We start from the raw sequence: 24,599 nt of genomic DNA, 5'->3' as shown, positions 1-24,599 counted from the left end.
GCTTCTATCAGTTACTGAGAAAGGTATGTTGAAATCTCCAACGATGATTATGCATTTGTCTAGTCCTTTTGCTTTATATTATTAGCTCTACACAAATTTAGGTATATTGTAAATTCCTGATAAATTCACCCTTTTATCATTATGCACTGTTGCTCTTTATTTCTGGTAATATTTTTTGTCTTAAAAGTCCACTGTGTCTGATAATCACTCTCATTTTCTTGGTTAATGTTGGCATGGTGTGTCTTATATTTAAAGTGTATCTTTTCTAATGAGCACACAGGTGAGACTTTCATTTTCATCCAGTATGACAATCACTGTCTTTCAATCGGAGTGTTTGGTCCATTTATTTTTATTTTTATTAACATCTTTATTGGAGTATAATTGTTCTACAATGGTGTGTTAGTTTCTGCCATATAACAAAGTGACTCAGCTATACATATAACCCCATATCTCCTCCCTCTTGCGTCTCCCTCCCACCCTCCATTTATTTTTAATGTAATTACTGATACAGTTGGTTAAGTCTACCATCTTCCAACTGCTTTCTCTTTGTCTCGTCTCTCCTTTATCCCTTTGGTTCTCCTAACTTGTCTTGCTTTGGATTAATAAAAACATTTTTCTGTTCTATTAGCTTTCTAATTAGATATTTTCATTACTACTTTAGTGGTTACCCTAGAGATTATGTTTCCTTAGTTCATTAGTCCACCACAAATCAACGCAAAAACCTTACACTTGTATAAATTCCTTAAACACTCCCGTCCCTCACCTAGAAAGTTTTTGTGGTCACATGTTTGCATGTTTTAAAACCCTCAAGACATTATTGTTTTAAACAGTCAATATTCATTCATATCTACCCATTCCCATGCTTTTTTTTTTTTTTTTTTTTTTTTTTTAATATTTATTTGGTTGCACCGGGTCTTAGTCGCGGGCTCCTTAGTTGCAGTTTGCCAGCTCCTTAGTTGCGGCACGTGGGCTCCTTAGTTGTGACATGCAAACTCTTAGTTTCAGCATGCATGTGGGATCTATTTCCCTGACCAGGGATCAAACCCGGGCCCCCTACGTTGGAAGCGCGGAGTCTTAACCACTGTGCCAGCAGGGAAGTCCCCATTCCCATGCTCTTCATTCCTTTCTATGTTTGTTTTTATCCAGAATCATCATTTCCCTCTAGCCTGAGTAATTTCCATAGTATACTTTTTTCTTGTCGTACAATCTGCTGGATATAAATTTTTGTTAGCTTGTGTTTGTGTGAGTATATCTGCATTATGCCTTTTTTCCTGTATGTCTAGTATTTTTTACCGTATATTGGACTCCGGTTAATATAGTACAAGGTCCTGGCTCTGAAGAAAGCCAGAGTTTGAATTCCTGGATGGCTGTCTGGAAGAGCAGGGCTGTTTCGTTGTGGCCCTGAGATGTCAACTTCACTCCTGAAACGTGGCCCTTGGAGGGTTGCAAAGGAAAACCAAGGTTTTCCAGCCCCTCTAACCCCAAGGGACTCCGCTTCGGAACTGCCACGCTACGGTGGACAGCCGCTGGCAGCTCTGCTCGGCACATCCTGCCTTCCAGCCGCTGTTCCTGCCCCAGGATTCTCGGAGCGAGTCTTATGCTAAGCTTGCACAGTTCAGGGGTCAGCCAAGGATTTGAGGGCTCCCCCTTCTGCAGCTCCCTTCTCTCCGGGAGGTCCCCATCTATTTCCAAACTCCTCCAACTCCTCAGGACAGTGAGACGGAGGCTTCCTGTGACGTTCTAGCACCCACGCTGCACAGACTGATCCCTTCCAGTCGGCTCCTGGAAAGTGGGGTGCGCAGGGATCCTACAGAGGAGTGGACGTCTGAACTACAACTGGAGGAGGACTGACTTAGCCAGCGAGAGGGCGAGCGAGGTTCCAGGCAGGAGGGACAACACATGCACCCAGTGCTGGCCCTGCACCGTGCCAGCAGCTCCTCCACACATTGGGAAGTGGAATGTGGGCTCAGGAGCCAGATGGCCTGGGTTTACATCCTAGCTTTGTCCCCTGCTACTGTGACCTTGGGCAAGTGGCCTTACCCCTCTGTGCCTCACCTTCCACACCTGTGTTGAGGAGGATGGATTGATAGCAGTACTTACCTCCTGCGACTGTTCTGAGGGTTAGCTTGAGTCACACAGCCCTGACCCCGCCAGGACTATGCACGCGGTCCTTGCCCTGCAAGCCTCTCACTTGCCTTCGCCAGGCGCCTGGTTCCTCCCGCCTCACCCCAAGCCCTTCACACCCTGGCTGGAGCTGACACAGGCCGACGGCAGAGTGCTGGGCAGGCTGGACTCCCGCTGACCCTGCCCCTCTGGATGCCTTAACAAACAAACAAACAGGTGACAGACAAACAGTAAGAAAGAGTGTCTCTCCTCCCGGCTGGTGTAACTCGGGCCCAGATGGAAATGCTGCCGGGTCCCTGCACCCCAGCCCCCAGAGCACATTCTCAGAGCAGTCGCTGTAGCAAGTGCATTTATTACAAAAATAAGTCATGTGACATGAACACGTTTAAGTTCTGGATATGCGGCACACACTCTTGCAGTGCAGCCTTGTTTCAGTGCAGGCACAGCGCTCAGCTGGTGGGCGTGGGCGCGCTTCCCACGGGCGGCCGCCGCGTCCCCAGGTGCGGCTGGGGCAGGGCTGTCCTGCGGGCCTGGGAGAACCCCACGCCACGTCAGCACGGCCTCGGCCCGACAGCTTGGGACGTCCCAACTCCACACCAGAGGCGAGGCTGCGCCCTCCTGGGCACGAATGCTCCCAACCCCACCTCTCCCTCCAGCCCCAGCGGAAGTGCCCCCTGACCCAAGGGGGACCAAGGGGAAGGCTCAGAAGCGCCCCCAGCCTGTTCTGGGGGCCCCGCATCCCGATGCTGCGTGCTGGGAGCACCCGCGCGCGCTCACTGGCAGCACTCGGCCACGTGCCGGAAGAGCTCCTCCCCCTGCTCATCGCTGAAGCACTGCAGGCAGTGAGGGCACCGAAGGTCCCCCTGGCCTCTCCGGGTTGCTCCGGGGCCCCCGCCCTCTGCGGGGAGTTCTGGCCGCTGGGATCCCATCCCAGGCCTCCAGCCACCGGGCGCCACAAGCTCCGAAGCGCCAGTCTCTAAGTACCCGGGAGTTTTGCCCCCAGTGTGAATCCGGCAAGAGCCTGGCTCTCGAGGATCCTGGAAAAAAGGCAAAAGGGTCAGCTTACGAGGCTGGCCTCAGGCTCCAGCAACTAGAGATACACCTGTTGTGCAGTGGGACTTGCACCTTCGCCCTGCCTGGTGCTGGGGCCCAAATGAGGACGTGCTCCGTGAAAAACCTCCTGCCTGCACTCACAGAGGAACGGGCCCCAGCGGGGCGGGGGGCCGCTCCCCGACCCCGACCCCGACCCCCGCCGCGGCCCCAGCAGACTCGCCCCACACGCCGCCGTGGAGAGAGGGAGCCTGGCAAACTGCGTCCCTCCTCGGTGGGCGGGGGGGTCTCTGGAGGCAGCAGGGGTGCCCGTGGCACGGCCGACACGCTCGCCCCCAGCGTCAGCCCCGAAGCGCCGTGACCCCCGGTGTTCATCACACCTCGTGTGGGAGCCTCAGCCCAGGCGGCGGGACTCTGGCTGCTGGCCCACAGCTTCACCACCACCCACCCCGGGGTGTCGCCCAGGGGCCCAGCAGGAGCAAGTGCTCCCAAAGCTCGACGGCCACAGGCCGCAGCCGAAAGGGGCTCAGAGGCCACTCACTGCACAGGCCCCGGGCCTCGGCAGGCCGGGCCACCCTTCTGTCCACCAGTGGGGTCCACAGCCGCGCAGGATGGGGCACTGGGGGTGGCTCCCGCCGCCCCGAGGCCAACCACGAAGGGCGGTTCCGGGGTCAGCTCGGCATCCCCACCCCACCAGGGCGCTAGCCCCCCAGGAGGATGTGTATCGGGTGCTCTGGGCGGACCCAGGGAGGAGCAGGGAAGTGGCATGAGGGTGCCCTGGGTCCTGCAGTGAGAAACCATCAGTTCCCACCCAGGCCAGGCCTCCCAAGAAGCACCCCCTGTGGCGGGACAGCACGGAGCCCAGAGTGAGCTGCGGGGCCCGCCCGCCTGCACGGCCCATCTCCGTGCACGGGGGTTGTGAGCTGGGGGGCGCCAGCAGACGCCTGCAGCCTCAGCGGCTGTGTGTGTGTGACAGGGCGACCAGGGTCCCTGCCGCAGAGCGAGGAGGGGACACGTGTGCACGAAGCTCCCAGTAGGGAGCCCGAGGCCCAGGACGTGCCCTCTGGGTGCAGGACAGGCCCGACAGCCACCCCTGAAGTCACACGCCACCACGCCAACGTCCTCTATAGACACACACGGTACAACAGGGAGGTTTTCTGCCACCAGGCCCCAGGCACCGGGCACGGTGGCTCTGCCCGGAGCACAGAATCAGGGTCTCGGCAGACGCAGAAGGGCTTGAAACCGATGAAAGAAACACGAAGAAAACGCCCAGCCTGGACCGGAGGAGATGGGCCTCCATTCTACCTGTTTCCAGGGTACCTGGCGCTGCAGCAAGGCCACCCGTTCCTCCAACTCCTGGATGCGACTCTGAGCCCGCTCCCGGTCGACCCTCTCCGACGTGAAGTCGTCCTTGTACGCGAGGATCTGTGAGGAGACAGACACTCGGCCATCAGACGGCAGCGCCTATTCTGCTCAGACGGAGAAAGCCCCCCAGCGCCTCCCAGCGCCCGGCCCCGGGGCGGGGGGCACCTGCTGCTCCAGCATCTGCACCCGCTCCAGCGCGGCGTCCCGGGCCCTGCTCGCGGCCGCCAGCTCCCGCCTCGCTTCTGCACAGTCGTTGATTTTCTCCTCCAACTGTGTGTTGAGTCGGGAGATCTCCTTCTTCATCAGCTCGGGCGGGGAGGGCCCCTCAGCCTCGAGGGGGGCCTGCAGCCCCCTCAGCTGTGCGTGAAGCCCCCTCACGTACTCGTCCCTGCTGGCGTCGTAGCGCTGCCACTTGGCATTGAGGTCTTCCACCTGAGGAGGCCGGAAAGCTCACGGTGACGGCGGCTGAGAACCTGCTCTCGAGCCAACCTGAACTGTGAAGCTATTCACTAGCAACAAGGAGCAGAGTGAGTTTCCCCTTAAATGAAGGTTGCCTCAGGGGACTTCCCTGGTGGCGCAGTGGTTAAGAATCCGCCTGCCAATGCAGGAGACACGGGTTCGAGCCCTGGTCCGGGAAGATCCCACATGCCGCAGGGCAACTGAGCCCGTGCGCCACAGCTACTGAGCCTGCACTCTAGAGCCCGCGAGCCACAACTACTGAGCCCGCGTGCCACAGCTGCTGAGGCTGTGAGCCACAACTACTGAAGCCTGCATGCCTAGAGCCTGTGCTCCGCAACAAGAGAAGCAACAGCAATGAGAAGCCCACACACTGCAACGAAGACCCAACGCAGCCAAAAATAAATACATTAATTACTTTTTAAATAAATAAATAAATAAAAGGAACGAAGGCCAAAAAAAAAAAGTTGCCTCAGTTTGCTCTGTGCAGAGGGGACACTAGGACGTGGCGACGATGGCCACAAACAACCGCCGTAGACAGAAGCGGACTTGGTACAATTTCCCACCGTAAAAGCTATACTTGATAGTGATTCTTTTTTTTTTTTTAAGTATTTTTTTAAACGTTTCTTTAATTAATTTATTTATTTATATTTATTTTTGGCTGTGTTGGGTCTTCGTTTCTGCGCGAGGGCTTTCTCCAGTTGCGGCGAGCGGGGGCCACTCTTCATCGCGGTGCGTGGGCCTCTCTCTGTCGCGGCCTCTCCCGTTGCGGAGCACAGGCTCCAGATGCGCAGGCTCAGTAGTTGTGGCTCACGGGCTTAGTTGCTCCGCGGCATGTGGGATCTTCCCAGACCAGGGCTCGAACCCGTGTCCCCTGCATTGGCAGGCAGATTCTTAACCACTGCGCCACCAGGGAAGCCCGATAGTAATTCTTGTACCTCATTTGTCCACGTGAATTAACTTGGGGGCCAGAGAATGACAAGCGAGAAGTTCTGCACGTCCTTTTAGGCAAATATGTCGGGCCTCTAGGGACTGCGTGTATCAGCCAAAGTGGCCTGAGGGCAGGGGCAACCCCTGGGCACAGCCGAGGAGAGGACCCTCATCTGCGGGCCATGAGGGGAAAGTTCTTCCCGAGTGACATCTAACAGACACTCACGTGAGTCACCTTCTGCTTCAACAGTCGATTCTCCTCCCGTAACTTCTCAACAACCGCGTGGACAGAGCCGTCCCCATCTGCACACGCTGGCTGCATAAGAAAGGGACAGAGAGCAGACACCGTGTCACCGAACGTGACTGTCGTGTGCGGCAAGAGGGTAGGAAGGCACACCTGGGGGCTGAGGTCGCAGATGGTCACTGCAGCCCGCACTGCGGCAGGTGGGACGGAGATAGGAAAGGACGTGCCCCTTCCCGAAGGTGGGGGGGGGGGGGTGGTCCTCACCCCACCCAAGCCCACCCCACGCTGGGGCCAAGCCTCGCACAATCTTCTCATGCCTAAGACTTTCCATCATCACGGGAGTCGGGAGGGCAGGAAGCTTAATCTCACCGTCCACCAGAGAACCTTCCAGCCCAGGGCCACAGGGCCGCCAGGAGCAGGCCCGGCCAGGGACCCGGCTCCCTCCCTCTGAGCCCGCCACGCTGTCATGTCATGTCACGCAAGCAGGCTTAACCTCAGTGATTCTGTACACGGCAGTCCACCCGTGCCTCACGCGGGGTCTCGGGAGTCATGCCTAGAAACCCACGTGCCAAACCAGCCCTAATGGCGGTGGGCAGGACTAGCCGAAAAGTCCATCTGAATCCTAGAAATTCAGTGCATTTAACAGTACAGTGGGCTGTATGCTGGTGACGTTATTTTTGAGAATTCCCCTCGAATGACAAAGGAACTACATGTCCTAACCCAGCGGGCATCGGGAAACCCCGGTGACTCAGCCGAGTCCAGGGCTGAGAAGTGACGCCGATTTAGAGCCTGTTAAGAGCCCCGGCCCCACCCCTGCCCAGGCCAAACACGACCTGCGGCTGTGTTCAAGTCCCCAGAGGGAAATGACACAGTGACTCAAAATCAGACGAGAACACAGCCTGCCCCCAGAGAGCACTGTGGTATCTGAAATATGCCTGTGTGCTTTCTGAGGTTCCCTTTTCGTGGAATCCACCCGCGGAGACGGGCAGCTCTCAGGCTCTCAGGCGGAGGTTCTCCCCAGCAGGCTTCCCAGTGGGGCTGCTGCTAAGCGGCTGGAGGGCCTGTTCGCCCCTCCCCCGCGTTTCTGAGTCAACCTGGTTGCAGCCTCAGAGGATCAGAGAACTGCCTGGAAAAGACCCCACGAGAGTAACCTGCGCTGGGCGGGGCAGGGTGTGCACTGCGTGCCGGGGACGGGGTGGAATCAGACAGGCAGGGAAGGCGGCCTCGGCCGGAGCTCCCAACACCCCCAGCCAGGAGCCCCCTGGTCTCCCAGGTAGGGAATTCCTGATGCTGAAACCCCCGCTGTCCCCTCCCCGACCAGACCGCACACACAGCCACAGCCCAGATCCACCCAGTCCTGGAGGCCCCCAGCCCCGCCCCCTTCCCCTGGCCCCGCCCCCTGGCCCCTGCCCGGCTCCCTCCCTGCTGGCCCCACCCTGCCTAGGGCCTGGCCAGGGGTCACAGTGCCAGGTACACAGAAGGGCTCCGTGTCCTCCCTTCACTGACGCGGGTCCCCGCCCTGCAGGAGGCCCCGGAGAGGCCAGCCCTGCTCAGACACGTGGAGCCCTCCCCCACCCCGGCCCGGCCCGGCCCGGCCCAGCCCGATTCCTCACGGTGTTTGGGGCCTGGCACTGCACCTGCGGCCTTTGGAGGCGCTGCCCCTCGCCTGCCTGCACGTGTGCCAGCACCTGCTCAGGATACCCCTCCCGCCCCTGCTCTGCCTGCTTCGTCCTCAGAGAAGGCTGATGAGACCACAGTGCCATCTCCCCACGGGGACCAGGGTCAGCTGCAGGTCTGGGGGTGGCAGCTGGTGACGCAGGCCACCTGCTTCCCTGTCACGTTCTGCACCTTCCACCGTGCCAGAAGAAATCCCCGGATGGGTGGGCTTTGCTGCAACCCTATGGAGAGCAGGGGGGGCCCTGGGCGACCCGACCTCCACGACGGCTGAGGGATCCTGAGGCGCGAGACGAGGCCTCCTGCTGCACCCCGGTCCTCATCGTGGTGTGCTGACACCATGGCCTACCTCAGGGCTCCTCTCCCCCGCGTCCCCCTGTGTGCGCTGGCGTTCATCCAGACACTTGGCCAGATGCTGGCACATGTGGGCGGTGGCAGCCAGAGTCCTCCGCAGCTGATGGGTCTCGTCGGCCAAGGAGCGGCACAGAATGTCGCTGGCGGCCCGGGCCCGCCCCCTCTGTGCTGCGCTTCTCCTCAGCAGGGCCACTTCCTTCTCCTGCTCCTGCTCCGGCTGGCTCATCAGCTGCTGCGTCTCCCTCTCTTTTTCTTCTAGTTGCTTGGAAAGTCTCTCGATTTCCTAAGGGGAAGATTTAAAAGCACAGTTGATTTGACTAAAAGAAGCACTATCAGGAACAAACATTCATAGAGCAGAAGAAAGTCCGGCACAGACACCCATCAGTAGGTAATAAACGCGCTCATTTGGAGGTTGGCTTCTGAATGAATAATTAACTTTGGAGTTTTCAGCCCATAAAGTTCTATCTGAAACTTCATCTAAAATTCTATTTTCATGAGCAAATTGATAATGTTACGTTTTACATCATCAAATTACTAAGTGTGGCAATTCCAAATACTTCTTGATGGGAAGGGTAGAAACTCCACTGCAGTGGGTAGCCCCCCAAAAGATATGCCCACGCCCTAACCCCCGATACTTGGGAATGTGACTTTATTTAGAAATAGGGTCTGTGAAGATGCAGTTAGCTAAGATGAAGTCATACTGGATTAGAATGGACTCTAATCCAATGACTAGTGTCCTCATAAGAAGAAGGAAACATGGACACAGACACAGAAGAAGGCCACGTGTCGACAGAGGCAGAGACTGGAGTGATGTGTCCACAAGCCAAAGAACACCAGGGATGCCCACAGCCACCGGAAGCTGCAAGAGAAAAAGAAGGGCCCTCCCCCAGAGCCTCGGAGGGAGCACGTCTCTGCCAGCGACACCCTGATTTTGGGCTTCTGGCCTCTAGAACAGCAAAAGATGAAGCATCTGTTGTTGTAAACCACCCAGTTTATGGTACTTTTGTTACAGCAGTTCTAGGAAACTAATATACCCAACCCCAATTAATTTTTTTTAAAAAGTCCTTAAAATTACAATTTGCTTTAAACCCAGCCTTAGTTTTGTGCTTTCCCATTTTCAAAGTAATCTCCAGCATAAACAGTACATAAGGGAGGTGAAGCAGGATGAACCAGTCCATCCTACAAATGAAAAAACAGCTTCAGAAAGGTCAGGGTTTAGCCTGCGCTCCACGTGAGGAAGTGGCAGGAGAAGGATCTGGGCTCCACTCGGGGAAGTGCTCAAGCTCACCTCCTGCGTGCTCACGAGGAGGGATGGACACCAGGAACCGAGAACCTTCTTACCACAGTGGAATGGAATACAGGGCCATATTACTAACGGAACCCTGAATTACTACTCTCTTAACTGCTTTGAAACAAAAACATGTGCATGGTTATAAAAAATTCAAACATACAGAGGGAAATCAAATGAAAACTTAAATTCCTCTCTCCCACCAGCTCCTCTGCCCCCAGCTTCACTCTCCAGAGGCAACTACTCACTATTTGGGCACAGACCTTTCCAGAGTGTTTATAAGCATCTATAACACATGTATTTTTACACAAACGGATGCTACCACACTGTTCGGCACCTTGCTTTTTTCCTCCTTAGCAATATACCTTATTCCACAGCAGCACAGAACCTGCCTTGTTCTTTTCAACCACAGCCTGGGGCTTCACGACAGATTCCAGATTTACGGAACACACACCTCCAGCTGGCTGCTTCCTTGTGCCCTTATGCAAATACAGCCACGGGATAAATGCCCAGAAGTCACATGGCTGGGATTGTTTTTAAGACTGGGGTTAAGAAATAATTGGTGGGATGGACCTAGAGATTATCATACTAAATAAAGTCAGAAAGAGAAAGACAAATACTGTATCGTATCACTTTATATGTGGAATCTAAAATATGGCACAAATGAACTTATCTACGAAACAGAAACAGACCCACAGACGTAGAGAGCAGACTTGTGGTGGCCAAGGGGGAGGTCAGGTGGGGGAGGGATGGATTGGAAGTTTGGGATTAGCAGGTGCACATTATTATATAGAGAATGGGTAAACAACCAGGTCCTACTGGATAGCACAGGGAACTATATTCAATATCCTGTGATAAACCATAATGAAAGAGAATACAAAAAAGAATGTATGTATGTACGTGTGTGTGTGTGTCAGTGAATCACTTTGCTGCATAGTAGAAATTAATGCAACATTGTAAATCAACTACACCTCAACAAAATAAATCAATAAAACAAAAAAATACTCAGGAACACAGCCCGTCTCCGGATCCCAGCCTTGCTCCCTGGGCCCAAACCCACATCCCCGAGGCAAGGGCTGCCCCCACGCTCCTGCACCCGAACACCCCGTGCGTCTGTGGTAACCAGTCCATGGACAAGCCCAGCATGTGACCGAATCACTCCAACCAGGTGACCCAGAAAACATTCTGCAAACCTCGCCCCCTCTCAGGGAATTTTTTTTTTTTTTTTTTTGGCCGCACTGCGTGGCTTGCGGGATCTTAGTTCCCAGACCAGCGATCGAACCCAGGCCCTTGGCAGTGAAAGCGCCGGGTCCTAACCAGTGGACCCCCCCCCCCCAGGGAATTCCCTCAGGGAATTTTTAAGAGTCCTCTCCTTCCATTTTCCTTGGACTTCGCTCTAGAAATGAACAGAAAGAGAGGAAAGAAGAAAAACTGCTGTTAGAATGACCGGTTTGGCTCTCTTAGCAAAGGCCTAGAGGAACAGGCTGTTCTAGATCCGCACTTCACAACAGGGACTCAAAACAGGAAAGAGCAGAGGCCTGGCAGCTGGCGAGGCAGACCGTGAGGGCGGCGGGGGAGATGAGGAGGTCGGGCCCCGGCGAGTGAGAAACATCCACCACCAGGTGCGGAAGAAGGAGCAGGACTGGTGACGACGGGTGTGACACATCACTGGGAATGAGCCCGTCAGCTGGGACTTCCGCCCCAAGGCGTGTGGCGTTGGCACTCCATCACGCCATCACACCTCCCTGCCCTCGACTCACAGATGTCACAATCTCAGGGGTGCCAGGTGAGAGCCACTCTTGGAAGGTCATTACTTTCATTTTTCCACCTTTTGGCCCCGACGACCTCACCCCTGAACCAAAGGAGGAGAAGAGGCCTCTCTCTGCAAGCTGGCCGGTCGGCATGCATACCTCCTCCCGGCAGACAGCCCTTCAGCACCAGGCTGCACCTGCAGGACTGGGGAGGGGGCGCTGGGGGCCACCACGCATGGCCTTCTGAGCCTGTCCACACAGCTGGGGCTGCCGGCTGGTGCCAAGTCACTTGGTCTGGGTGAAGCCCCGTCGAGACAGTGTGATGGGGCATTTACACAGCTGAGAACCAACTATAGCCTTCTTAGCATAAAATACTATAAACAGGAAAAAGAATGCCAAACCCCAACGAAAGCTCCGGCTCTCACTGCTGGTTGTTTCCTGGCCTTGGATTTATTTGTTCTCTTTAAAAACTGGCCGCTTTTGAAGGCAGTGCCAGCTGGTCAAGGCCCCTGTCCCACGTCCTTACCGTGGAAAACGCAGCAGGAGCCCCTCCCTCCACAGTGTCACAGATGCCAGGCCCGCCGTGGCCCACCCCGTTGCCTGGACTCGTCTTCCCCTGCCAGCATCACAGCTCTGGGGTGGCCCTGTCACTACTGGCGGGATAGACATGCCACACTCCCCCGAGCTGGACCTAGTCGCCCTCCACAGTGGCTGAGAAGTGTACCTGGAGTAGACACAGATGGTACAGAGAGACCTGCCCTGAGAGTGGACTTTCATTACATTTTAGAGTTATTCAAATCAAAAGCTGTGATTTCAGCAGCGCAACAGAGAAACGTCTCTATCCTTGCCTTTATCTGATACTGAAGTGTATTCAGAGTAAATACATGTTATGCATATAAAAGAGGTATCAATATATATACAAATACGTACAATACAAACACAGATAGAAAGTCTGTAATACCAGTGAAGGTTGGTCTCCCATGGAATCATACATTTCACAGACTTCTAAGTCCCTACGATAACCGCAAGGACAGCAGCAGCAGCAAATGCACCAACCATGCAGTCTCCACACATCCTACGAGACAGCTGCTATCATGTCTCCCATTCCACAGATGGGCAAACTGAGGCTCACGGGATCCAGGTGGCTGCTGGAGTGCCCAGGTAAGGAGGCAGTGGCACCCCAGCCTCGACACCTCCACCTACCACAGCTCCCTCACACCCTCTGAGGTTGGGGGACTTCAAGCAACACCTGGTTTCCGAGCATCTTTCCTTGCTGGTCAAACGGAGACAGTAAGAGAAACAATGGGGCAGAAGGTCCCCGGGCTTCGGGGGCTCATGGAGCTTCCCAAGGACACACTCTCTCTCATCGCCACACCCCAGCCCTGGGTCCAGCCCAGCCCCATAAGGATCCCCAGTAAATGTCTGAGAAGAAGACTGGGGGTACAACGGCCAGGACCTGGGCCCTGTTCTCAACCTGTTTACAGCACAGAGACTGAAAACCACGAACACGCAGCTGACTCTGGCGGTGAGATTAGTTGAATCGGAAGGACTCCCAGGCCCTTACTGTCTGTCTTAAAAATCCTCTTTCAAACACCAGTTTAGAAATGATCTGGCTCTCATGGAGACTTGCTAGGTGACAACATATGCCATACCTGGGGCTGGCTTTTTCCCTCACTGCCGGGAAGCTGCCAGAGCTAGAGAAGCACAGGCAAGACCACCGGGAGGCGGTGCACTGCACTGTAGGGCGACCCACCCCCCAAGAGGGCTGCCTGACCTGCCCTTCCCCCCGCAGTGTGAGAGGCCCCAGGACCCCTGGAGCCCCCAGGTTTGGGGCACTCGTTGCTTGCTCTGAAGTTGGAGAGACGCGTACTGGCTCATCTGGCTAAGTGCCCTTGTCAATCAGTAACAGTTCTTAGGACACAGAACATAGACCACTGTTGTCAAAAAGCAAGGCCTGTCCTAGAATCCCGGCATTACACACACAGACGTGATGCACAGAAGTCAGCAAATGGCCAAGGACCCCTGGGAGACCCTGTCACTGGGACCTAAAATCCCATGGCTCCATTCTCAGGACACAAAAGTGTGAGGAATTCTATTAATAGTCTTGTGGATCAACCTTAAAAATAAGAGGCGGAGCCTCTTGGCCTTCGTCCCTTTATCAGTCTGCTCGGGCTGCCGGGCTGCTGTAACAAAGTCCACAAACTAGGTAACTTAAAACAACAGAAATGTGTCCTCCCACAGGCTAGAGGTCCAAAATCCAGGTGTCAGCAGGCCACGTGCCTTCCGGGGACTCTAGGGAAGAATGCTTCCTCGTCTCTCCCAGCTTCTGCGGGTTGCTGGTAACCCTCGGCTTGTAGATGCCTCACCCCAATCTCCGCCCCCATCTTCACATGGCTGTCTTGTAAGGACACCAGTCACTGGATTAGGGTCCACCCTAGGCCAGTATGACTTCATTTCTATTTATTACCCCTGCAAAGACCCTACTTCCAAATAAGGTCATAATCACAGCTTCCAGGTGGAAAGGAATTTGGGGGAGACACTATCCAGCCCAGCATAGTCCTCTTCTCTCTCCTTCCTGGGCAGCCCTCAGTGGCTGGCCACGTGCAGACTGCAGCCCAGCCCATGGTTACCTTGTAACCAGCAGCTGAAGGGGGAGTGAGATAACAGGAGCAAGCAGGGAATTTAAGAAAAGTCAACTCACTGGGCCTTCACCACAAGTGCCAAGCACTGACGATGTGCCGGGGGAGGCACTGATGAGGACGCAGCACACCTCCTCCCCACTGGAAGAGTGCAGGGGGGAGCAGGCAAACAGGTCCGGACAAAAACGAGCACGGCCTGGAAGGTTCTGGGACTATGGCAGAGGAGGGAGCACCGGGAATCTTCTCCTCACCTGAAAAACAGTGCACTGGCAGAAATCTGTCTGGTGTGACTATTTTGGATCTCAAGTCCTAAAGACTTGCAACTTCCATATGAGGACTTGGACAGTAAATTGAGGTTAATTTCAGTCAATTTCAGCTCTTCCTACAGTAGCCGCTACCCATCCCACCCCTAGCCATGCCACTGGAGGCCATACACCTGTTTCTGGAGCTGCCTGCACCCAGCTTGCAGGAGCCAAGGTGGGCAAAAAAGACCTTGTCGTCCAAATACTGGGGATCTGTGCTCTGACCGCTGCTTCCTGCTTCTGATCACAGAGGTGCGGCCAAACAGGCAGGTGGCCATTGTTGCACCTCCCCCATTGCTACAGGACCCTCCCCCTCCAGCTGAAGTGCTATGGGATTTAAAGGGCCAGTGCCCTTCCCTTCCCCTTTTAATTTTTCTTTTTCTGCTTTAGGGAGCCAGACATTAAAGACTAGGATATTCAAAAGCAACTACATAAAAGGGGAAAATCTGAAAGTGACCACACATTCCCAGGTACAGGCTGAGAAAACCTTAATTTATGCCTCAGGCTGATCCTTGGTACAGAGACAATCTACAACAACCAAAGAAAAACAAAAACAGCAAATCCTAGGGAACGAGAGTAATCTGATTTCCAGAGATACCACATTATTAGATCCAAATGTCCAGTTTTAAACAAACAACAACAAAAAAAGCACAAGGCACTCAAAGACACAGGAAAATACGGCCCATTCAAAGGAAAAAATAAATCAACAGAAGCTGTCCCTGAAAAAGACCTGATGGTGGATCTTCTAGACAAGGACTCTAAAACAACCATCTTAAAGATGCTCAAAAAACTAAAAGAAGATGTGGAGAAAGTCAAGAAAGCAATGTAGGAATAAAATGGAAATACGAATAAAGAAATAGAAAACCTAAAAAGAAACCAAAAAAATTGTGGAGCTAAAAAGTACATTAACTGAAATTTTAAAATTCACTGGAGGTATTCAAAGGCAGATTTGATCAGTAGAAGAATCAGCAAACTTGAAAACAGGACAATGAAAATTATCAAGATTCAAGGAAAGTAAACAGAGCCTAAGGGTACTGTGGGACACCATTAAGCAGACCAACATACACATTGTGGGAGTCCCAGAAGCAGAAGCGAGAGAGAAAGGGGCAGAAAGACTACTTGAAGAAATAATGGCTGGGGCTTCCCTGGTGGCGCAGTGGTTAAGAATCTGCCTGCCAATGCAGGGGACACGGGTTCGAGCCCTGGTCCGGGAAGATCCCACATGCCGCAGAGCAACTAAGCTCGTGCGCCACAACTACTGAGCCTGTGCTCTAGAGCCTGTGAGCCACAACTACTGAGCCCACGCGCCTAGAGCCCATGCTCCACAACAAGAGAAGCCACAGCAATGAGAAGACCGTGCACCGCAATGAAGACATAACACAGCCATAAATAAATAAATAAATAAGAAATAATGGTTGAAAACTTCCCAAATGTGATGAAAGACATGAATCTAAACATTCAAGAAGCTCAATAAACTCCAAGTAAGATGAAGTCAAAAAGACCAAAACACATTATAATCAAACTTTAGAAAGCCAAAGATAAAAAGAGGAATCTTGAAAGAAGCAAGAGAAAAGCAACATATCACATAGAAGAGATCCTTAATACGATTATTAGCAGATTTCTCATCAGACACTTTGGAAGCCAGAGGCAGTGGGCCTATATATTCAAAGTGCTAAAAGAAAAAAAACAGCTGGGGACTTCCCTAGTGGTCCAATGGTTAAGAATCTGCCTTCCAATGCAGGGGACGCAGGTTCGATCCCTGGTCAGGGGACTAAGATCCCACATGCCGTAGGGCAACTAAGCCCACGCACAGCAACTACTGAGCCCACGCACTCTAGAGCCCGCGTGCCACAACTGGACAGCCCATGTGCCACAACTACTGAGCCCACGCACTCTGGAGCCATGCACCACAACTAGGGAGAAGCCCACGTGCTGCAACTAGAGAAGCCCGCACGTCGCAACTAGAGAAGCCTGCACGTCACAACTAGAGAAGCCCACACACGGCAACAAAAGATCCCACATGCTGCAACAAAGATCCCACGTGCTCCAACTAAGACCTGATGCAGCCAAATAAAATAAATAAATAAATAAATACTTTAAAAAAGAAAAAAACTGTCAACCAAGAATCCTATATCCAGCAAAACAGTCTTTCAAAAGCAAGGGAGAAATTAAGACATTCCCACATAAACCAAAGCTGAGGGAGTTTGTTACCACTAGACCTGCCCTGCAAGAAATGCTCAAGGGAGTCCTGTAGAGTGAAATGAAATGACACTAACTCAAAGGACAGTAACTCAACGCTATATGAAGAAATACTCAACGCTATATGAAGAAATAAAGATGTCAATAAAGGTAAAGACATGGGCAATTATAAAAGCTAGTATTATTGTAACAACAGTTTATAACTCTTTTTTTTTGTTTTCCACATGATTTAAGAAACTAATATAAATATATATTTTTTTTAAATTATTAATCTACAAGTTAGTATTACTGTCATTTTGATTTGTAACTCCAAACGTTATTTCCTACATAATTTAGGAGACTAATGCATTTAAAAGATTAATTTATGTTTGAGGGCACACGATGTATGAAGATTTAATTCTGTGACATCAACAACCAAAAGGGGTGGGGTTTAGGTATAAGGGAGCAGGGGTTTTGTATGTTATTGAACTTAAGCTGGTATAAATTCAAGTTAGAGTGTTACAACTTTCGGATGTTAAACGTAAATCCCGTGGTAAACACAAAGAAAACAGTTACAGAATATACCCACAAAAAAATGAGACAGGAATTTAAATATTTCACAATTTAAAAAATCAAACATAAAAGATAGTAATGCAGAACATGAGAAACAAAAAAAGCTATAAGAGAAAAAAAAAGCTATAAGGCATACAGAAAACAAATAGCAAAATAACAAGTATTTCATCCATATCAGTAATTACTTTAAATGTAAATGGATTAAAATCTCCAATTAAAAGACAGAGATTGGCAGAATGGATAAAAGCATATGATCCAACTACATGCTATATACAAGAGACTCACTTTAGATTCAAAGACATATACAGATTGAAAGTAAAAGGATGGGGACTTCCCTGGTGGCGCAGTGGTTAAGAATCCTCCTGCTAATGCAGGGGACATGGGTTTGATCCCTGTTCTGGGAAGATCCCACATGCCATGGAGCAACTAAGCCCATGCACCACAACTATTGAGCCTAAGCTCTGAAGCCTACAAGCTGCAACTACCGAAGCCCGTGCACCTAGAGCCCATGCTCCACAACAAGAGAAGCCACTGCAATGAGAAGGCCACACACTGCAACGAAGAGTAGCCCCTGCTCGCCATAACAAGAGAAAAGCCCACGTGCATCAATGAAGACCCAACGCAGCCAAAAATAAAATGTTTTAAATTAAAAAAAAAAAAGAAAGTAAAAGGATGGAAAAATATTTACATTCCATGCAATTAGTAACTAAAAGAGAACAGGAGTAGCTATACTAATATCAGACAGAATAGACTTTTTTTCAAAAAAGGCTACAAGAGACAAAAAAGGATGTTGTACATTAATAAAAGTTTTAATACAGCAAGAAAATATAACAATTATATACACTGATGTACCTAATAACAGACAAGCAAAATATATGAAGCAAAAACTGACAGAACTGAAGGGAGAAATAGACAATCCTACAATCATAGCTGGAGACCTCAAAACCTTACTCTCAATGATAGAACAACCAAACACAATATACGTAAGGAAATAGAGAACTTAACACAATAAGTCAACTAGATCTAACAGACATCTACAGAACACTCTACCCAACAACAACACATTCTTCTCAAATGCACATGGGACATTTTCCAGGATAGACCATGTGTTAGGTTACACACTAAGTCTCAACAGATTTTAAAAGACTGACATCATACAAAGTATCTCCTCCCCAACCACAACAGGATGAAGTCAGAAATCAACAACAGAAGTAAAACTGGAACATTCACAAAACTGTGGAAATTAAAAAACACATTCTTAAACCAATGGATCAAAGAAGAAATCACAAGGAAATTAGAAAATACTTAAAGGCAAATGAAAATGAAAACACAACATACCAAAACTTGCAGGATCCAGTGAAAGCAGTGTTAAGGGGGAAATCTAAAGATATAAAACTTGAGGTCCCCCGGCAAGACGGCGGAAGAGTAAGACGTGGAGATCACCTTCCTTCCCACAGATACAGTAGAAATACATCTACACGTGGAACTGCTCCTACAGAACACCCACTGAACGCTGGCAGAAGACGTCAGACCTCCCAAAAGGCAAGAAAATCCCCACGTACTTGGGTAGGGCAAAAGAAAAAAGAAATAACAGAGACAAAAGAATAGGGACAGGACCTGCACCAGTGGGAGGGAGCTGTGAAGGAGAAAAGGTTTCCACACACTAGGAAGCCCCTTTGCGGGCGGAGGCTGCAGGTGGCAGAGGGGGGAAGCTTCGGAGCCACGGAGGAGCGCGCAGCCACGGGGGCGGAGGGCAAAGCGGAGAGATTCCCACACAGAGGATAGGTGCCGACCAGCACTCACCAGCCCGAGAGGCTTGTCTGCTCACCCGCCGGGGCGGGCAGGGCTGGGAGCTGAGGCTCGGGCTTCAGTCGGATCGCAGGGAGAGGACTGGGGTTGGCAGTGTGAACACAGCCTGAAGGGACTAGTGCGCCACAGCTAGCCGGGAGGGAGTCCGGGAAAAAGTCTGCAGCTGCCGAAGAGGCAAGAGACTTTTTCTTGCCTCTTTGTTTCACGGCGCGCAAGGAGAGGGGATTCAGAGCGCCGCCTAAACGAGCTCCAGAGACAGGCGCGAGCCGCGGCTATCAGCGCGGATCCCACAGCAACAGAGGCGCAGAGGGAAAAACGGAGAGATTCCCGCACAGAGGCTCGGCGCCGAGCAGCGCTCACCAGCCCGAGAGGCTTGTCTGCTCATCCGCCAGGGCGGGCGGGGGCTGGGAGCTGAGGCTCGGGCTTCGGTCGGATCTCAGGGAGAGGACTGGGGTTGGCGGCGTGAACAGCCTGAAGGGGTTAGCGCACCACAGCTAGCTGGGAGAGAGCGCGGAAAAAAGTCTGCAGCTGCCGAAGAGGCAAGAGACTTTTTCTTGCCTCTTTGTTTCGCGGCGCGCAAGGAGAGGGGATTCAGAGCGCCGCCTAAACGAACTCCAGAGACGGGCGCGAGCCGCGGCTATCAGCGCGGACCCCAGAGACGGGCATGAGACGCTAAGTCTGCTGCTGCCGCCACCAAGAAGCCTGTGTGCGAGCACAGGTCACTCTCCACACCGTCCCTCCCAGGAGCTGGTGCAGCCCGCCACGGCCAGGCTCCCGTGATCCGGGGACAACTTCTCCGGGAGAACGCAGGGCACGCCTCAGGCTGCTGCAACGTCACGACGCCTCTGCCGCCGCAGGCTCGCCCCGCATCCCTACCACTCCCTCCCCCCGGCCTGAGTGAGCCAGAGCCCCCTAGTCAGCTGCTCCTTTAACCCCGTTCTGTCTGGGCGGGGAAAAGATGCCCTCAGGCGACCTACATGCAGAGGCGGGTCCAAATCCAAAGCTGAACCCCGGGAGCTGTACGAACAAAGAAGAGAAAGGGAAATCTCTCCCAGCAGCCTCAGAAGCAGCGGATTAAAGCTCCACAAACAACTTGATGTGCCTGCATCTGTTGAATACCTGAAGAGACAACGAATCATCCCAAATTCAGGAGGTGGACTTTGGGAGCAGAATATATTAATTTTTCCCCTTTTCCTTTTTTTGTGAGTGTATATGTGTATGCTTCTGGGTGAAATTTGTCTGTATAGCTTTGCTTTAACCATTAGTCCTAAGGTTAGGTCCGTCCTTTTTTTTTTTACTTAAAAAAATTTATTTTTCTTAATAATTTTTTCCTTATTTTCTATTTTTAAAAATTAAAAAAAATTTTAATAAGTTTTTTCATATTTTTTATTTTAAAAAATTAAAAAAATTTTTCTTAATTTTTTTTCTTATTTTTTATTATAAAAAATTAATAAATCTATTTTTAAAAATTAAAAAAAATTTTCTTAATAAATTTATTCTTAATAATTTTTTTCTTATTTTTTATTGTAATAGCTTTATTTTATTTTATTTTATCCTCTTTCTTTCTTTCTATATTTTCTCCCTTTTATTCTGAGCCGTGTGGATGAAAGGCTCTTGGTGCTCCAGCCAGGCATCAGGGCTGTGCCTCTGAGGTGGGAGAGCCAACTTCAGGACACTGGTCCACAAGAGACCTCCCAGCTCCACGTAATACCAAACGGCGAAAATCTCTGAGAGATCTCCATCTCAACATCAAGACCCAGCTTCACTCAACGACCAGCAAGCTACAGTGCTGGACACCCTATGCCAAACAACTAGCAAGACAGGAACACAGCCCCATCCATTAGCAGAGAGGCTGCCTAAAATCATAATAAGGCCACAGACACCCCAAAACACACCACCAGACGTGGACGTGCCCACCAGAAAGACAAGATCCAACCTCATCCACCAGAACACAGGCACTAGTCCCCTCCACCAGGAAGCCTACACAACCCACTGAACCAACCTTAGCCACTGGGGACAGATACCAAAAACAACGGGAACTACGAACCTGCAGCCTGTGAAAAGGAGACCCCAAACACAGTAAGATAAGCAAAATGAGAAGACAAAAAAACACACAGCAGGTGAAGGAGCAGGGTCTAAACACACCAGACCTAACAAATGAAGAGGAAATAGGCAGTCTACCTGAAAAAGAATTCAGAATAATGATAGTAAAGATGATCCAAAACCTTGGAAACAGAATAGACAAAATGCAAGAAACATTTAACAAGGACGTAGAAGAACTAAAGAGGAACCAAGCAACGATGAAAAACACAATAAATGAAATTAAAAATACTCTAGACGGGATCAATAGCAGAATAACTGAGGCAGAAGAACGGATAAGTGACCTGGAAGATAAAATAGTGGAAATAACTACTGCAGAGCAGAATAAAGAAAAAAGAATGAAAAGAACTGAGGACAGTCTCAGAGACCTCTGGGACAACATTAAATGCACCAACATTCGAATTATAGGGGTCCCAGAAGAAGAAGAGAAAAAGAAAGGGACTGAGAAAATATTTGAAGAGATTATAGTTGAAAACTTCCCTAATACGGGAAAGGAGATAGTTAATCAAGTCCTGGAAGCACAGAGAGTCCCATACAGGATAAATCCAAGGAGAAACACACCAAGACACATATTAATCAAACTATCAAAAATTAAATATAAAGAAGACATATTAAAAGCAGCAAGGGAAAAACAACAAATAACACACAAGGGAATCCCCATAAGGTTAACAGCTGATCTTTCAGCAGAAACTCTGCAAGCCAGAAGGGAGTGGCAGGATATACTTAAAGTGATGAAGGAGAAAAACCTACAACCAAGGTTACTCTACCCAGCAAGGATCTCATTCAGATTTGATGGAGAAATTAAAACCTTTACAGACAAGCAAAAGCTGAGAGAGTTCAGCACCACCAAAACAGCTTTACAACAAATGCTAAAGGAACTTCTCTAGGCAAGAAACACAAGAGAAGGAAAACACCTACAATAACAAACCCAAAATATTTAAGAAAATGGGAATAGGAACATACATATCGATAATTACCTTAAATGTAAATGGATTAAATGCTCCCACCAAAAGACACAGACTGGCTGAATGGATACAAAAACAAGACCCATATATATGCTGTCTACAAGAGACCCACTTCAGACCTACAGACACATACAGACTGAAAGTGAGAGGATGGAAAAAGATATTCCATGCAAATGGAAATCAAAAGAAAGCTGGAGTAGCAATTCTCATATCAGACAAAATAGACTTTAAAATAAAGACTATTACAAGAGACCAAGAAGGACACTATATAATGATCAAGGGATCGATCCAAGAGGAAGGTATAACAATTGTAAATATTTATGCACCCAACATAGGAGCACCTCAATACATAAGGCAAATACTAACAGCCATAAAAGGGGAAATCGACAGTAACACAATCATAGTAGGGGACTTTAACACCCCACTTTCACCAATGGACAGATCATCCAAAATGAAAATAAATAAGGAAACACAAGCTTTAAATGATACATTAAACAAGATGGACTTAATTGATATTTATAGGACATTCCACCCAAAAACAACAGAATACACATTTTTCTCAAGTGCTCATGGAACATTCTCCAGGATAGATCATATCTTGGGTCACAAATCAAGCCTCGGTAAATTTAAGAAAATTGAAATCGTATCAAGTATCTTTTCCGACCACAACGCTATGAGACTAGATATCAATTACAGGAAAAGATCTGTAAAAAATACAAACACATGGAGGCTACACAATACACTACTTAATAACGAAGTGATCACTGAAGAAATCAAAGGGGAAATCGAAAAATACCTAGAAACAAATGACAGTGGAGACAAGACGACCCAAAACCTATGGGATGCAGCAAAAGCAGTGCTAAGAGGGAAGTTTATAGCAATACAAGCCTACATCAAGAAACAGGAAACATCTCAAATAAACAACCTAATCTTGCACCTAAAGCAATTAGAGAAAGAAGAACAAAAAAACCCCAAAGCTAGCAGAAGGAAAGAGATCATAAAGATCAGATCAGAAATAAATGAAAAAGAAATGAAGGAAACAATAGCAAAAATCAATGAAACTAAAAGCTGGTTCTTTGAGAAGATAAACAAAATTGATAAACCATTAGCCAGACTCATCAAGAGAAAAAGGGAGAAGACTCAAATCAATAGAATTAGAAATGAAAAAGGAGAAGTAACCACTGACACTGCAGAAATACAAACGATCATGAGAGATTACTACAAGCAACTCTATGGCAATAAAATGGACAACCTGGAAGAAATGGACAGATTCTTAGAAATGCACAACCTGCCGAGACTGAACCAGGAAGAAATAGAAAATATGAACAGACCAATCACAAGCACTGAAATTGAAACTGTGACTAAAAATCTTCCAACAAACAAAAGCCCAGGACCAGATGGCTTCACAGGCAAATTCTATCAAACATTTAGAGAAGAGCTAACACCTATCCTTCTCAAACTCTTCCAAAATATTGCAGAGGGAGGAACACTCCCCAACTCATTCTACGAGGCCACCATCACCCTGATACCAAAACCAGACAAAGATGTCACAAAGAAAGAAAACTACAGGCCGATATCACTGATGAACATAGATGCAAAAATCCTCAACAAAATACTAGCAAACAGAATCCAACAGCACATTAAAAGGATTATACACCATGATCAAGTGGGGTTTATTCCAGGAATGCAAGGATACTTCAATATACGCAAATCAATCAATGTGATACACCATATTAACAAATTGAAGGAGAAAAACCATATAATCATCTCAATAGATGCAGAGAAAGCTTTTGACAAAATTCAACACCCATTTATGATAAAAGCCCTGCAGAAAGTAGGCATAGAGGGAACTTTCCTCAACATAATAAAGGCCATATATGACAAACCCACAGCCAACATTGTCCTCAATGGTGAAAAACTGAAACCATTTCCACTAAGATCAGGAACAAGACAAGGTTGCCCACTCTCACCACTATTATTCAACATAGTTTTGGAAGTGTTAGCCACAGCAATCAGAGAAGAAAAAGAAATAAAAGGAATCCAAATCGGAAAAGAAGAAGTAAAGCTGTCACTGTTTGCAGATGACATGATACTATACATAGAGAATCCTAAAGATGCTATCAGAAAACTACTAGAGCTAATCAATGAATTTGGTAAAGTAGCAGGATACAAAATTAGTGCACAGAAATCTCTTGCATTCCTATATACTAATGATGAAAAATCTGAAAGTGAAATTAAGAAAACACTCCCGTTTACCATTGCAACAAAAAGAATAAAATATCTAGGAACAAACCTACCTAAGGAGACAAAAGACCTGTATGCAGAAAATTATAGGACACTGATGAAAGAAATTAAAGAGGATACAAATAGATGGAGAGATATACCATGTTCTTGGATTGGAAGAATCAACATCGTGAAAATGACTCTACTACCCAAAGCAATCTACAGATTCAATGCAATCCCTATCAAACTACCACTGGCATTTTTCACAGAACTAGAACAAAAAATTTCACAATTTGTATGGAAACACAAAAGACCCCGAATAGCCAAAGCAATCTTGAGAACGAAAAATGGAGCTGGAGGAATCAGGCTCCCTGATTTCAGACTATATTACAAAGCTACAGTAATCAAGACAGTTTGGTACTGGCACAAAAACAGAAATATAGATCAATGGAACAGGATAGAAAGCCCAGAGATAAACCCACGCTCATATGGTCACCTTATCTTTGATAAAGGAGGCAAGCATATACAGTGGAGAAAAGACAGCCTCTTCAATAAGTGGTGCTGGGAAAATTGG

General features: G+C 49.3%; 1 protein-coding gene across 1 annotated transcript in view; it reads right to left on the bottom strand.

The window, feature by feature from the left end:
- Nucleotides 1-2,456: 2,456 nt before the first annotated feature.
- TNIP2 (TNFAIP3 interacting protein 2) overlaps nucleotides 2,457-24,599 on the bottom strand; it is a 34,294-nt gene continuing 12,151 nt past the window's right edge. Inside the window, 5 exon segments of the mRNA XM_059923730.1 lie at nucleotides 2,457-3,161; nucleotides 4,480-4,599; nucleotides 4,705-4,971; nucleotides 6,152-6,241; nucleotides 8,193-8,480. Coding sequence (XP_059779713.1) covers nucleotides 2,898-3,161; nucleotides 4,480-4,599; nucleotides 4,705-4,971; nucleotides 6,152-6,241; nucleotides 8,193-8,480 — 1,029 coding nt within the window. The 3' untranslated portion in view covers nucleotides 2,457-2,897.

This window comes from Balaenoptera ricei, chromosome 5, assembly GCF_028023285.1.
Source record: "Balaenoptera ricei isolate mBalRic1 chromosome 5, mBalRic1.hap2, whole genome shotgun sequence".
Lineage (NCBI taxonomy): Eukaryota > Metazoa > Chordata > Mammalia > Artiodactyla > Balaenopteridae > Balaenoptera > Balaenoptera ricei.
Note: the sequence above shows the minus strand (reverse complement) of the source record. Positions and strands in the feature narration are given on the sequence as shown.